General features: G+C 33.9%; 3 protein-coding genes across 3 annotated transcripts; all 3 read right to left on the bottom strand.

Moving 5' to 3' along the window:
* Window positions 1-2,651: 2,651 nt before the first annotated feature.
* Window positions 2,652-4,447, bottom strand: LOC113712914 (uncharacterized). The gene is made up of 5 exons (XM_027236550.2): window positions 4,143-4,447; window positions 3,967-4,023; window positions 3,698-3,780; window positions 3,378-3,577; window positions 2,652-3,028 (listed from the first exon to the last, which is right to left on the bottom strand). Exons 1-5 carry the CDS (start codon window positions 4,322-4,324, stop codon window positions 2,912-2,914), a joined length of 639 nt encoding a protein of 212 aa, XP_027092351.1. The 5' UTR covers window positions 4,325-4,447; the 3' UTR covers window positions 2,652-2,911.
* Window positions 4,448-6,243: 1,796 nt separating this feature from the next.
* Window positions 6,244-8,054, bottom strand: LOC113711034 (uncharacterized). Its single transcript, XM_027234169.2, has 5 exons — window positions 7,674-8,054; window positions 7,475-7,546; window positions 7,253-7,338; window positions 6,909-7,108; window positions 6,244-6,631 (listed from the first exon to the last, which is right to left on the bottom strand). The coding sequence occupies exons 1-5, from the start codon at window positions 7,886-7,888 to the stop codon at window positions 6,524-6,526; spliced, it is 681 nt and encodes a 226-aa protein (XP_027089970.1). The 5' UTR covers window positions 7,889-8,054; the 3' UTR covers window positions 6,244-6,523.
* Window positions 8,055-12,733: 4,679 nt separating this feature from the next.
* LOC140003878 (uncharacterized) lies at window positions 12,734-14,616 on the bottom strand. The gene is made up of 5 exons (XM_072066647.1): window positions 14,305-14,616; window positions 14,111-14,182; window positions 13,853-13,935; window positions 13,533-13,732; window positions 12,734-12,947 (listed from the first exon to the last, which is right to left on the bottom strand). The coding sequence occupies exons 1-5, from the start codon at window positions 14,484-14,486 to the stop codon at window positions 12,843-12,845; spliced, it is 642 nt and encodes a 213-aa protein (XP_071922748.1). The 5' UTR covers window positions 14,487-14,616; the 3' UTR covers window positions 12,734-12,842.
* Between the last annotated feature and the right edge of the window lie 1,023 nt (window positions 14,617-15,639).

Below are 15,639 nucleotides of genomic sequence, written 5' to 3'. Positions count from 1 at the left end.
ATGCAAGCGAAATAATATTTGAAATAATTTGCTATCCAAACACTCGACAATTGCTGATCTTTTTTACATTTACACACTTTTTCTAATTAATTTTATATTTTAAAAGATTTAACATCTAAAAGTACATCTTTATAAGTGCATTTTTACAACAATTTGTCTCGCTATAAGTAGTGTTGTTAATTGAGTCGAATATTTAACTGCCGAACTCGAATCGAGCTTAACTTGAGCCAGGCTCCATCAACTCATAAACGAGCCGAGCTTGCATGAGCTCGAACTCAAGCTCATGCAAATTAATCACAATAAAAACCTATAATTTTCAATTTTTATTCTTTTGAATTGTGAAATGACATATATGCCATTCTTTATTGAGTCTAATCGAGCTACTCCGATAATAAACGAGTCGAGTTTTCTTGACTCGTTAATTAAACGAGTATATCTCGAGTTCGAACTCAACTCATTTATCACAACTAACGAGTCGAGTTCCAGCCTTATCGAGTCATCTAGCTCAATTGAACTTTCGAGTTGCTTGTTCCATTTAACAGCTCTAGCTATAAGTACGTCTAAATTGGAGTTGCTGGAATCTAGTAAGTAAAGGCTTGGAATCAAAACATAGAGGAGCAAGATCATGACTCATTTGATTAGCATTTTCCAGAAGCACAAATTTTCACAATCAAATTCAACAATGAACTGATTAATGTAAAGAGATTGTGCAAGTTCAAATTCATCTCTAAGTCCCCAACATTCAGCCATAAGATTAAGATCTGTCGTGTGGCACAAATCTCTTGCAAAGCTTTAAATCCAGCCTCCGCCAGCTCGGTCCGGGTTGCCAAGTGAAGAGTCATTCTTGGATTTTGTTATAGTAACTCTGAACCTACAATTGCTAATTTGTCCCCATGATTAGGAGCAAAATAAATCGCATTGTCATTGATCCGAGGACTTTAGACTAGTAATAAGGCTACTAGTCATCGTCCATAACGATACTTATTCGGAGTTTGTCATGAAAATGGAGGAAAAGGAAACGAAAGAAAAGAAAAGTCCAGTTGTCTCTTGATAATGTCTAAAGAAAAGTAAGAGGAGGAGAAATCTAGGACTAATTCAAAATGGGGTTTCCATTACTTCGACATCAAACCAATAAATGCTATGGGAGATTGCTTGAAATATGATAACGGTCCAAATATTAAATATAAAATGGCAGATACGTCTCTCTCTCTTCTTGAGTCTTGACTAATTGGATATACATAAGAAAGATGCGAATCCAGCTAGCTCGATCGGTGTGCCACCGAAACGTGACAAAGTCATACTTACCATTTGTTTTGCAACGGATCTTTTTCTCTTATTTTATTTTATTTTTTATTATATTACTATTTTTTCTTCATAAGCATCATATTTTATTTCTTTTTTATTTCCTTCAAATTCAATAACTATTAACTGAGTAATACACAAAATTTAAAAAACTCAAAAAATCAAAATGCGTAAAAAATGAGTTTTTTTATGAATTTTCTCCTGTATTTTTTAATATTCTATTATATATTATTTTTTTGAAACTATTGTATTTATTTATTACTTAGTTAATAGTTATTGAATTTTAAAAAAATAAAAAAGAACTAAAATATGATATTTATGAATGAGAGATAGTAATATAATAAAAAATAAAATAGAGAGTGACACAGAAAATGAAACAGAATCCGTCGTGCGTTTGCTCGCCCACGTGGAGAAATGAAAGTCGCCTAATTTTATCGTCGAAGCACAGTTTCTTAATCAATCAATCTCCAAAGGTATAGATGAGAAAGTAGAACAAGAAAATGATACTTTTCAATGTACCTTTTAACTTTTGACCTTTCTACATAATGTTTTCGTTTTAGTATTTTCTTTTTTTATTCCAAGCTTGTTTGCTTGAGCCTGAGGCCTTTCAATCTCAACCCAATCAGCACCTTCATTGTTTTGGCCTGAGGGTGTGCGCAGTCAACACTCGTTGACTCATCCAGAAGCGAAACTTGACATCATCTAGAAACCCAATTAGCTTCGCAAATGGCCAAATTCTGTAAAATAACAAAGATATCATCTAGCAGAATTCCATAGGCTGAATCATCGGTTTTTAAGCATATTGATGATTTTCAAAGTCTCCCTCTAAAACAACAACCTTAGGAACTTGCAAGTGATAAAGTGACTGCTAATTTTGAAGCATATGCTTCAATTACTTCAGGAGCAAAGATACTTAAAATGTTGTGAGAAATACCAGCAATAATAAAATAATTATCACATTCATCCCTCGCAACAACTTCCACTCCAGAGCAGCCGCCTCCATAGAATATTGCACCAAAATTGGCCTTTAGAAAAACTATAAAGTTATTGGAGTTGCTCAATGAAGTTGGAGTTGGACATTGGGAGAACGCGTTGAATTGTTTGGGCATCAGAACAACTCCACATGGAAAGTTTGACGGACCAACTAACCAATTTTTTTTTTTTTCCCGATTAGTTAAAGGTCTCTAGTTCTATTGGAATAAGTTATATATATATATTTTTTGATTGTCTTAAAATTGTGGGCATTACGTGTTATCCTTTTTGTTCTTAAAGGGATCCAAGGCAGTTGAAAATATGATCATCTCGACCTCATATTTGCAATATCAAGACTAAAAAGTTACAACAGCAAGTATAGCAAGTGATTTTGATTGAAGAAAATTATTCATGAACAATTGTTCTCCTTTCTAGCAAATCTTGTGCAATTACACTAGGGAATATATTATACGTACTTAACATTTGAAAATGTGCATAATCAATAGGGTTGACAAGGACGAAACCCCTGTTGCAAACAATAAACAAATTTTGATAGTAATTCATGAACTATTTCCGTCGACATTTACAGGCTAATTAATTAATTAATTTGGTGCATGTGTCATTTCTTTCTAAGCGTTCAAGTCTCAGCTTTCACTTCTCTGGCAGGCTCCTTTGCTTCATCAGGGATCGCTTCTTTTTCTCCATCAAGAGCTGATTCAACAGCTGATTCCACCTGTTCTTCAACTTCTTGAACCTGCATTCACTTTTCAACATTAGTTTTTAATTTGACCTCAATCGCAAACACGACACAGTAGGTACATTGTCTAATTTTTATAATAGCATCTTTCTGGGCATTTTCCTTCTGGGGCAGGTAAACCAAAGATGTTTGCATTTTACGATTCAGACAACAAGAAGTAGGGTAATTTTTGTAGCCGCCAGCCTAAGAACAAGTTGCATGGCACTGAATTTAATAGTAGACTAAGATTTCAATTATATTAGTCTGATCAAACTTTGATGATAATGAGATTTGATCAAACCTAATTGTATCATTAACGTACTAAAACAATACTGAAACGTAAATTAATCAAGTATATTAGGCTGACCTTATCAATGGCATCACCAACCACTTCTGCTGTATCATCAATCTGATCAGCTACATTTTCAATGAAGGTAACAAAATTTTTAAGTTTTCCAGCTGGAAGGCCTTCGGCTATATCTTCCGCCACCTTTTCCACTTGCTCCGCCACCTTTTCTACAGCGTCCACTACGTTCTCCACCGTCTGTACTGCAGTGTCAACTTCATCTGTAGGTGACAAAATTTCAATGCGATTAATTGCTTAGGAAGCCAAGTACGAGCCGTTACTTGTAAGACAAGAAATACCAAGACAGATAAACCACTTAGAACTTAGAAGAAGAGCCTTACTTTTGATTTTCAACAATGGCCCCCATTTGTTAGTCAAGAAGGGCAAAACGAATGTTAAAACTGCCCCCAGAATCCATCCATTCCTGCCAGTTCATCAGGCAAAAATGATTCTACCATCAGCATTCGGTAAGTCAACCAAGAAAGCGGAAGAAAATTCAAAATGCATCTAGTTCTTTGAACATCGATCCCAGGAAGTTTCCTATTAAATTGTTTTTTCAAACAGGAGGTTTCCGACTAGAGGTTGGATTTTATCATTTTAATGAACTTACCAGGAACCTGAAGAAGGGGGTCCTGAAGGTTGAACACTGTTGAATACTGCGAATTTCCTAATCAAAACAAAAAGAAATGTATATAGTTGTTAGTAAAATTGCATTTTGTGTTCATGTTGATCAATGATCATGGATTTTTCGAAACGGAAACAATCAATGAGTATATATATATATACCTGTTGCTCTTGTTCATTATTTGCACTCCATGGCTCGGATGAATCAAGCTCTGGCAACCCGCAAAAAAGAGGGACCTTTTCTGAGCTAAGATAGCCAAGTCCAAAGGGCGATTCAGTGTGAAACCTCCACGCCTACGAAGGCCAGTTGGTGTGGAACAACACAAAAGGATGGATGTACTCATTTCTCAACCTTTGTTCAGCAGGTTCTGCAGTAGTATATTATTTGAACCGTAAAATATGTCGACTTGAAGAAGACCTATGCAAAAATCTTGATGCAAGTTTGGATTCCTTGACTGGTGGTTTGGTTGCTATTACAATAGATGCTGTGTATTTATAAAACAAACGACCTTAAAAAGGAAAACAAAACATGGATGGCTTCGTTGACTATCCAACGGTCGGCGGAGAACGAAAGTACCTCCCAATAACCTAAAAATAATTTTTTGGTATTTTTGATACGAGTAAAATTTAAAGGAAAGGAACCTTTTGAAACGCAACGGATCTTCTGTCTCACACCATGTGCCACTCTCTGTCCCACTTTTTATTATATTGCTATTTCTCATTCATAAACATCATGTTTTAGTTCTTTTTTGCTTCCTTATGATCCAATAACTATTAATTGAGTAATACACAAAATTTAACAAACTCAAAAAATCAAAATGCATAAAAAATGAGATTTTTTATGAATTTTTTGCTGTATTTTTTAATTTTCTATTATATATTGCTTTTTTGAAGGTGTTATATTTATTTTTTACTTAATTAATAGTTATTAGATCATAAGGAAGCAAAAAAGAACTAAAACATGATGTTTATGAATGAGAAATAGCAATATAATAAAAAATGGGACAGAGAGTGGCATAGAATGTGGGACAGAAGATCCGTTGCGCTTTTGAAACGTTTTTCTTCTAGGGATGTTACATTATTGATAGCACGGGCCAGTCAATAAACGGTGGCCTTCAAAAGAATATTATAAACGTTGACAATTGCGACCGAAGAGCAATGAATATTATAAACTGATTGGTCCCGAAGAGCAACGAATCCCAGAATGAGCATCATCCATTATCAATTGTGACCGTTCTCTCTTTTTTCTCCTTTTCTTTTTTTTTTTTTGGAATATTTACCTTTGAATTATTCTCGCGGCACCTTTTCGAATATTGCTTACTCACTGCGAGAAGATTGACATTTAGCAATCCAAACTTTGGTAGCAAAAATTTTTTAATTTTGTAGCCAAAAGTCTTTAACGACGACAAAATTTTATGGTGACTGGATTGTTAAAATTCTACTCGTTGATTAAATTTTAGCTCCCGTTTTAGGAAATAGTTGTTTTACGGCACAAGATTAATTAATCCGCTATATATATAATGGTAGAGGTTTGGGAAGGATCAATCCATGCTACATAATCATCAAAAGAAGTACTTGTTTTAATTTCCTTCACTACCTAATCATCAGATTATTCCTTATAAAATTTTTTCTTTATCTTTTTTTTTTTCTCGTAGAGAAGTTTGTTCCTTTTAGAATGAATTCAAAGTTCTCCTTTGGCTCGGTATTCAAATAGAGTATAGGTTTGTTAAAATTGTTTTAGAAATTAAATAACTTTTTCAAGAACTTTGAGAAAATTTCTTTTCTATGCTTTAATCAACAAATAGCGAACAATTATTTCAGATTTGATCTGAAATAGTTTGGTTCAATTTTTAGCTCTACCTCAACAAAGTACAGCATTAAAACTCGTGGTGCTTGTCAACATATAGTTTTGCAATGAAAAAAGATAAAATTTTGCTTCCTATAATTGGAAAACGTACATAAAAAAATTGAACCTTTCTCGTATTGGAAACCAAATCACTGCCGCTCGATCGTCGAATCGCGTTGTCATTTGTATTCAAATTCCATTGTTCACTAATTATTGTGCGAAAAATCAGATTACTAAGGCTAAACAATTTCGTTGTTACTTGCCCCCCCCCCCCCCCCCCCCCCCCCCCCCCCCCCCCCCCCCCAAAATTCTTTAACTAAAGTAAATGATTAGAACCTGCAATCCTCTATTAAATCCTAGAAAAATTGACACGGAGGATCAATTTTTTCTTTTCTCCATTTTTTTCGTTCAATCAAGTATAAGAAATGCTGCTTTCTTGGCAGCTGTGCATTATCGAAATATCGATCAAACATTCTTGCACCTAACAGTTGTGTTCTATTCTGCCATGCTCTTCTAAAACCGTAGTTGAATAAGCTTTATAAACTAATCTCTACAATATACAAATTCTAATGTAGTAATAGCTAGCTCCATTCTATCCATCAAAAATTACAGGCAAACTTTTATACTTGCGTCATTTGTTAACCAACTGAAAAAGTAATTTGTCGGTTAATTAATTAAGTGTTCAAGCCTACAACTTTCACTTCTTTAGCTCTTTGGCAGTCTCCTTTGCTTCATCAGGGACTGCATCTTTTTTGTCAAGTGCTGCTTCAACCGCTGATTCTGCCTCTTCTTCCACTTCTTCAACCTGCGGTCACATTTCAACATTACTTCTTAGCCTCGACAGCAAAAACTTGCATTTCTACGGCTAAGACGAGCAATGGAGTAATTTTGTCTATAGCCGCCAAACCAAGGATAAATTTTCCCTACAACTAAAACTAGAATAAGGATGCAATTATTTATCTGATCAAGGGCTTTGTCAGACACAGAAAAAGAAACAATGAATAGCATTGACCAGCTACTTGGGAGTTTGGATGCTGTAAACCAATAGGAAAAAGTTAAGCAATCAAGTGTATTAGGTTAACCTTGTCGATGGTTTTTTCAACGACTTCTGCTGTATCATCAACCCGAGCTGCTACCTTTTCAACGAAGATTGCAGCATTTTTGAGTTCTCCTTCTGGAAGATGATCGGCTACATTTTCCGCTACTTTTTCAACTTTCTCCGCTACCTTTTCGATTCCTTCCACTGCATCCTCCACCTTCTCTACAACTGCGACAACTTTATCTAGTAGGTGCCAAAAAATTCAAAAGATTTAGATAGAAATGTAAGTAAAAGTTACAAATCCAAAAAAAAAAAAAAAAAAGCAAAAGAAAATTACAAGGCTTAAGAGAAATTTTAATGGAAGCCGACTTTGGATCGAGGTCTCACTTTCAAGTCTCAAAAATGTTTTCCCGCATTTTTGCACCAAGAAAGGTATAACCACGGTTAATACGATTCCGATAATCCAGCCTTTCCTGTTAGGTCATCAGCAGATAGATTTCCATTACCAGAAATGAATAAAATGGAACAAAAGAAGAAGCGCATCAAAAACTACTACGATTATCCCAAAAGAAGAAGCGCATCCTAGAGGTGGGATTTTAATGAACTTACAAAGGATCTGAAGAAGGTGGTCCAGAAGGTGGAGGAACTCCTGGTTGAACACTGTTGTACACTGCAAAATTCCTAACATACAAAGAGTGTAGAATTAGAGAGGTTGCTACTGAAACATTTGTGCCGACGGTCGGGTGATCGTGACTCCTTCGAAATCTGAATCCGACTAAGTACTCAAAAATAAAATCCGACCAAGTACCTCTGCCTCTCATTCTTTCTTTGCACTTCATGGCTGAGATGAATCAGGCTTTGGTGACCAAGAAAATACATGGGATTTTTTTGGGGTGCTAAGATACCCAAATTGGAGCCAGGATTTAAAAAGAGGCCTCGACGCCTAGTATATTCATCACAACTGGAGGGCTTGGTAATAAGCCCTCTCGAATTTAAACTGCCCAAAAAGAAGGATCCACTCATTTCTCAACCAGGGATTCAGTTAGAATTGGAGTAGCGAGTGACTTATTTGTATGCAAGAATTGGATTTCTTGAATCGCAATTTTTGTGTTAACTTGTCAAGGAGATGAGCTTGTTCTTATTGGAGGAATGTTAAAACGAAACAAAGGAAATTTGGTCCAATAGTTGAGGAAACCAATTGTTCGACGTACTTAAATATTTTCCATTCATTTAGCGTGTCTTATAATCGTTTCTACCATCGACGTTTTTGACTTGTTCTAAAACAAAGACGGAAACGTGTTTCCATAGAAAACGTTTGCACGCATCAGCTTCATGAATAGTAACTTTGAATATTCTTCCCTTGGCTATTTGCAACTTAAATTTGTCTTATGGATTTATCTTCTCCCTGTCAAAGAGATTTTTACTTCACGTTCTTCACCTGCTAATTATCAAAAATCAGTTGTTAATCTTGGATTAGCATATTTCTTTTTCCAGAAAAGGATGATGGAGGGTGGAAGATTAAAGAATTTCTCGAATTTTCTAGAAGTAGAAATGTAGAAGACACAGACGGATCAAGAATTCAATCCGTGCTACATTGTCTGATTTGTTTCATGATGAGGGGTACTATTCATTTGCAGACTTCATAGTTCATAATAATTTATTTTCTTTCAACTTTTTACTTTTTCTTCTGATCATAGATAAACTTCATAAGTGTCTCGTACTTATCCCAACAGATGAAATTAATCCATAAAGTTGAAAGGTTTAAAGGTTTATGGGGTAATAATCCTATACTCTTCAAAGTAATCGTTTCATAATCTCTTAATTCACCATTAAGCACATTGACTAATTGAGAGTTCTAAAAATTCAGATAATTGGAAACTTTAGGAATTTCAATAACTGCAACAATGGCAACATAACGAGGATTGAGATATTATACATGATTGAGACTTCAATATTTATTTCAGTAACAATTAGAATTAACTTTTTACGCACTGACAGTGCAATGATTTTTTTTTTTTTTTACACTAAAAGCTAGCTATAGATGTACACTACATCTACATGATTTAGATTTTAAAGCTAAATTCATATTATTAAGCATGACCTAAATTTGTTAGTATGCAAAAAATTTTACACTTCCGGTGTATAAAAAAAACTTACTATAACGTTGAACAAATTTTAGTTTGATGATATGAGAAGGTATATATCAAAATAGATTAGAAACTTGTGCAAGAATCACAAGATGTGCATTTTATCATTTAATTGGCGCACCCACTAGGTTTCACATATTTTCAATGCCCCAAAAAGTGCACAAAAATATTTAAATAATTATGTTGCATTTCTCGCAATTATTGAAATATAGGAATATATTTTCGTCAAACAATGCATGAATATGTCTTCTCCACAGGCTCGGTCCATGAATCAGCTCCTATATTCTGGCCCAAGAAAGGACAGACTTAGTCCCGTCCAGTGGGTCGCTCAGAATGTCCAGAGTAGGAGAAGGTTGCTTTATTGATTCACGGAGAACTATTGGGCTTGGGCTGACTTTCATATCAGAGCGAGTGAGCAGCTCGAGGCCTACTTCATATACATACGCACGCATATGTCTTGCGAGTTTATTGCCAAAATAACTCTTCTCCCAAAACATATACATAAAGTAATCTAAATTTAAAATTCATTACTTTTATGATCTTTTTTTTGCTACTTAGGCTACATATGTGCCATGATGAAGATAAAGACACCCTCCATTTCTTTTTCCCATCTAATATCTTCTTCAACTTTTTCTCTAAACCTTTATGTATTTTTTTTTCTTTCGTTATCTTTCTTTTGTCAAACGTAATTCTAAAAAATCAATATTTATGTTAACAACATCTACAAAATACGCTTCTCGAGTCAATAATGTCCAGGTAAATGAAGATTATTCTTTTGTCTTTTCAAGGAGTAGGAAGGATATAAACAAATATAATAGACTTAAAGTTTTTGTAATTGCTTACAATTTTTGTTGCAATGTTTGTATTTTTAAAATTTATTTTTTGAAAAAATATATACAATAGGTTTGATACATTTAAAAAAACTTAGAGATCAATAATAGCAAGGTCAATAATGGTAGAATTTATTTTAAATAATTATAAGGAAATTATAAAAGTTATGTAATCTTTTTGTGCCTCTATAAGAAAAAAATTTAAATTTTTAGTTCATGTTAAAAACTATAAACTACAGTAGAACTTTCATTTTTCGTTATCCTACATGACAATAAGGATAGTTAGATGACAATAATAACATTATTATGGGAATAAAATTTGAAAGTGAATCACATTGAAAATATTTTTTAGCAAGAGTGTTATTTTGGCAAAAAACTCTGTATCTGTATCTAAAAGGGAGGGTTGGCTGAATGATCAGTAAAAGAGTGTTTTGGTATTGGTTGATATGTTTGGGCTATTACGGTCCATTTGCATCAGTCCCTTGCCAATTGCTCATCTGATTAGCATTAACCTTAGTATTTCTTCATTTTTCGATAGTACCATTTGCTGTTAGGATGCTAGAAGATGCATGCTCTACTTGTGTGGTTCCTTTGTAATTTATTTGTTCTTTGTTTCTCTTCTGTTTGCATCATTGTTGCCCCTTGTGATCCGTAGAGATGGGCAACCTCAGCTATTCATGAGTATTAGTTTAGCCTTGAGTGTTTGTTTTATTTTCCAGTTATGCCATTCATTTTTCCCTTCATTCAACATGTATGTTATATTTGCTTGGTTGCTTTGTAATTTTATTGTTTTTTGACCCTAATTTTTTGTTGACTTATTGTTCTCTTTTGTGAATCACACATATGGGTCACTTTTTGTTTCTATGCTTCTTTGAAAGCAGCCTCTTTTTCATTGGAAAATGCTCATTTTGAGTTTGCCTTTTTTTTGTTTCCCATTGATACTTAGGGGCTGCGTGGTTAAAGGGTTTGAGAATTATAGAAAGGAATGAACTCCTTATTTGTTGCTTGGGTTAAATCTATTGGAATGCAAATTTTGGAATCATTTCTAAAAAATCGGACTTATCCTATTCCGGAGCAAATTAGGAGGTTTTGGACAAAACCCTTAACTGATTCCCTCAGACAATATTTAATTATTTATAACGGACCTACCATCTCTTTCCCTCCATCACTCGCCGCACCTTCTGTTCATCTTTTTCATCAGATTTTCTATCTCTTCTTCTTCATCTCTTATCCAAAACTTCTTCTCCGTTGTCTCTGTAATTTTCTTCTCCGTTGCCTCTGCAATTTTCTTCTCCGTATGCAAGCTTTTTTCTTTCTTCTTCTCTATTTTTTTAGGCTACTCACTGGCTAGCTAAAAATAAAAAAGAAAAGAAGGGAATCTGATACAATAACACTAACTGGACCAAAATGCTATGCTCTGGACCCATCACCTTCTCACTTTTATTCCACTCACACTACTCACTGTGTTTTCTTGAATTATGCATTCAATGGAAGCTCAGAAACAAAGGGTCAATCGATTCTTGATCTTTTGGTTATTTGATCCGTGAATACTGGTATAGTTTGGGTGGGCTTCTAGTTACCTTGTACCTATTTGTAAAATTATTTGCCTGAATACCTTTCAATTTCATAGTTATGGGCAATAAATACAAAACCTGCCAGTTTCCCATAAAGAGTTGATATGTTATGAGCAAATTTTTTTTTTTTTAACTTTCACATATTTAGTTTATGTTAAATACAAAACATACTACTTTTCCTTTGGGCGCTATTTAACCAATTTTTCCCATAAAGAGTTGGTATATTTCTCATAAAGAGTTGTTACAAAACATATTACAAAATCTGACAGTTTCCCATAAAGAGCTGGTATGTTATGCACTAATTAACCAATTTTTCATATTTAAACAAATTTATGAAAATTAAAATAATGTATTTGAAAGTTGCGTTTTTATTTGGAAGAACGCATTTCTTGGATGCATTTTTCACCCTTTGGGAAGAGACTCAAAAATCGCCACCCTTTGAGAAATTAGTTTAAAAACTCCCTCTTTTGGGAATTTACTCCTTGTTAATGCAGCAACTATATTTATTTTCTGTTATTAATTTTTTTTATGGTTTATGATTTTCTTATATTTTATAAAAAAGTTAATAACTATTGTAGTTACAATTATGGAGATGTTAATTTGTCGTATGTGTAATTCTTTTGTTTTATAAGAATTGTTATATCAGGGGTAAATTGAAAATTTAATTGTATTTAATTCTGAAATACTCATCAAACCAAGCATTAGGAATTGGCATGATGCTAATTCCAATGTGTGAACCAAGTTAGATATTGGAATGAAAAATTTAATTCCAAAACCAGAGTCTATGATTCCATTTCCATTTCCGATTTCAATCTGTGAAACAAGCACTCCCTTAGTATTTGTTTTGTTAGCTCGATTTTCTATCCCATATTCTGTGCTACTTTTTATTATATGACTATTTTTTTTTTATAAACATCATGTTTTGTTTCTTTTTTATTTCTTTAAAATCTAATAACTATTAACTGAATATACAAAATTTAACAAACTCAAAAAATTAATATGCATAAAAAATCTCATTTTTTATGAATTTTTTGCTGTGTTTTTTAATTTTCTATTATATATTATTTTTTGAGACTATTGTGTTTATGTTTTAGTTAGTTAATAGTTATTGAATCTTAAAAAAATAAAAAAAAACTAAAATATGATATTTATAAAAGAAAGATAGTAATATAATGAAAAGTAAAATAGAGAGCAGTACAAAAAATAGTACAGAAGATGTGCCCCCGTGGAGAAATGAAATTCGTCAAATTTTGTCGTCAAAGCACAGTTTCTTAATCAATCAAATCCCCAAAGCTGTAGATAAGAAAGCAGAACAAGAAAATGAATACTTTTCAATGCACCTTTTCAACTTTTGACCTTTCTACATAACGTTTTCTTTCTAGCAAATCTTGTACAATTGCACTAGGGAAAAGTATTTTCTAAGTGTTCAAGCCTCAGCTTTCACTTCTTTGGCAGGCTCCTTTGCTTTTTCAGGGATCGCTTCTTTTTCTCCATCAAGGGCTGATTCTATTTGGTCTCCCACTTCTTGAACCTGCATCCACTTTTCAACATTAGTTTTTAATTTAACCTCAATCGCGCAAACACGACACAGTAAGTAAATTGTCTAATTTTTATAACACAGAATTGGAAGTGTTTTTCAAAAATTAATTTTTCAAATACAATTTCAATTTTTAAAAAGTACTCTAGTTTAAATTTTTAAAAAATATCTCTATATATATTTTAGAAACTCATCAACTCTTTAATATTTCAAAACATTTTTTGAAAATATCTCAAAATATAATCTAAAAACTCTATTACAGTCAAATTTTTTAAAAACACGCCCAAAATAGATAATCCAGCGGAGCAAGATTCCTACGTGACTGGGGCATTTTCCTTCCAGGGCAGGTAAACCAAAGGTGTTTGCATTTTACGATTAAGACAACAAGAAGTAGGGTCATTTTTGTAGCCGCCAGCCTAAGAGCAAGTTGCATGGCACTAAATTTAATAGTAGACTAAGATTTCAATTATATTAGTCTGATCAAACTTTGATGATAATGAGATTTGACCAAACCTAATTTTATCATTGACGTACTAAAACACTACTAAAACGTAAATTAATCAAGTGTATTAGGCTGACCTTATCAATGGCATCACCAACCACTTCTGCTGTATCATCAATCTGATCAGCTACATTTTCAATGAAGGTAACAGCATTTTTAAGTTTTCCAGCTGGAAGGCCTTCGGCTATATCTTCCGCCACCTTTTCCACTTGCTCCGCCACCTTTTCTACAGCGTCCACTACGTTCTCCACCGTCTGTACTGCAGTGTCAACTTCATCTGTAGATGACAAAATTTCAATGCGATTCATTGCTTAGGAAGCCAAGTACAAGCCGTTACTTATAACACAAGAAATACGAAGACAGATAAACCACTTAGAACTTAGAAGAAGAGCCTTACCTTTGATTTTCAACAATGGCCCCCATTTGTTAGCCAGGAAGGGCAAAACGAATGTTAATACTGCCCCCAGAATCCATCCATTCCTGCCAGTTCATCAGGAAGAAAAAATGATTCTACCATCAGCATTCGGTAAGTCAACCAAGAAAGCGGAAGAAAATTCAAAATGCATCTAGTTCTTTGAACATCGATCCCAGGAGGTTTCCTATTAAATTGTTTTTTCAAACAGGAGGTTTCCTATTATCATTTTAATGAACTTACCAGGAATCTGAAGGAGGGGGCTCTGAAGGTAGAGGAACACCCGGTAGAACACCGTTGAATACTGCGAATTTCCTAATCAAAACAAAAAGAAATGTATATAGTTGTTAATAAAATTGCATTTTGTGTTCATGTTGATCAATGATCATGGATTTTTCGAAACGGAAACAATCAATGAGTATATGCCTTTACTATACCTGTTGCTCTTGTTCATTGTTTGCACTCCATGGCTCGGATGAATCAAGCTCTGGCAACCCGCAAAAAAGAGGGACCTTTTCTGAGCTAAGATAGCCAAGTCCAAAGGGCGATTCAGTGTGAAACCTCCACGCCTACGAAGGCCAGTTGGTGTGGAACAACACAAAAGGATGGATGTACTCATTTCTCAACCTTTGTTCAGCAGGTTCTGCAGTAGTATATTATTTGAACCGTAAAATATGTCGACTTGAAGAAGACCTATGCAAAAGTCTTGATGCAAGTTTGGATTCCTTGACTGGTGGTTGGTTGCTATTACAGTAGATGCTGTGTATTTATAAAAAAAAAAAAAAAAAAAAAGACAAAAAAAAAAAGGATGGCTTCGTTGACTATCCAACCGTTGGCGGAGAACGAAAGTGCCTCCCAATAACCTAAAAATAATTTTTTGGTATTTTTGATACGAGTAAAATTTAAAGGAAAAGAACCTAGAAGAGTTTCTCGTTTGAAACGTTTTTCTCCTTGAGATGTTACATTATTGATAGCACGGGCCAGTCAACACACGGCGGCCTTCAAAAGAAATATCACTTATAAACGTTGACACGTTTCTCACGGTCATGCACTGATTGGTCCCGAAGAGCTATGAACCCCAGAACGCGCATTATCCAGTGTCAACTTTGAGTTTGACCGTTCTCTCTTTTCTTTTTTTGGAATATTTACCTGTGAATTATTCTCGTTGTACGTACTTTTTTGGATATTGCTTACTCACTACGGGAAGATTGACATTTAGCCATGCAAACTTTGGTAGCAAAAAAATTTTAATTTCGTAACCAAAAGTCTTTAACGACGACAAAATTTTATGGTGACTAGATTGTTAAAATTCTACTCGTTGATCAAATTTTAGCTCCCATTTTAGAAAATAGTTGTTTTACGGCGGCACAAGATTAATCCGCTATATATATAATGGTAGAGGTTTGGGAAGGATCAATCCATGCTACATAATCATCAAAAGAAGTACTTGTTTTAATTTCCTTCACTACCTAATCATCAGATTATTCCTTATAAAAATTTTTCTTTATCTTTTTTTTTTCTCGTAGAGAAGTGTGTTCCTTTTAGAATGAATTCAAAGTCCTCCTTTGGCTCGGTATTCAAATAGAGTATAGGTTTGTTAAAATTGTTTTAGAAATTAAATAACTTTCTCAAGAACTTTGAGAAAACAGTTCAATTTCTTTCTTTTCTATGGTTTAATCAACACATAGAGAACAATTATTTCAGATTTGGCCCAAACAGGAAAAAAGGTAAATGTTCAAAGTTGGAGGCATAACCAGGTTTATTTGGGTAAT

Source organism: Coffea arabica, chromosome 10e (genome assembly GCF_036785885.1).
Source record: "Coffea arabica cultivar ET-39 chromosome 10e, Coffea Arabica ET-39 HiFi, whole genome shotgun sequence".
Taxonomy (NCBI): domain Eukaryota; kingdom Viridiplantae; phylum Streptophyta; class Magnoliopsida; order Gentianales; family Rubiaceae; genus Coffea; species Coffea arabica.
Note: the sequence above shows the minus strand (reverse complement) of the source record. Positions and strands in the feature narration are given on the sequence as shown.

Excerpts from the sequence above, each read along its gene's own strand:
- LOC113712914 (XM_027236550.2), bottom strand. The coding sequence starts at position 4,324 with ATGAGTACATCCATCCTTTTGTGTTGTTCCACACCAACTGGCCTTCGT. Across the intron at positions 4,024-4,142 it reads ATAATGAACAAGAGCAACAG|GAAATTCGCAGTATTCAACA; the intron begins GTATATATATAT and ends TGTTTTGATTAG. Across the intron at positions 3,029-3,377 it reads TTGGTGATGCCATTGATAAG|GTTCAAGAAGTTGAAGAACA; the intron begins GTCAGCCTAATA and ends AAGTGAATGCAG.
- LOC113711034 (XM_027234169.2), bottom strand. The coding sequence starts at position 7,888 with ATGAGTGGATCCTTCTTTTTGGGCAGTTTAAATTCGAGAGGGCTTATT. Across the intron at positions 7,109-7,252 it reads AACATTTTTGAGACTTGAAA|ATAAAGTTGTCGCAGTTGTA; the intron begins GTGAGACCTCGA and ends GGCACCTACTAG. Across the intron at positions 6,632-6,908 it reads TTGAAAAAACCATCGACAAG|GTTGAAGAAGTGGAAGAAGA; the intron begins GTTAACCTAATA and ends ATGTGACCGCAG.
- LOC140003878 (XM_072066647.1), bottom strand. The coding sequence starts at position 14,486 with ATGAGTACATCCATCCTTTTGTGTTGTTCCACACCAACTGGCCTTCGT. Across the intron at positions 14,183-14,304 it reads ACAATGAACAAGAGCAACAG|GAAATTCGCAGTATTCAACG; the intron begins GTATAGTAAAGG and ends TGTTTTGATTAG. Across the intron at positions 12,948-13,532 it reads TTGGTGATGCCATTGATAAG|GTTCAAGAAGTGGGAGACCA; the intron begins GTCAGCCTAATA and ends AAGTGGATGCAG.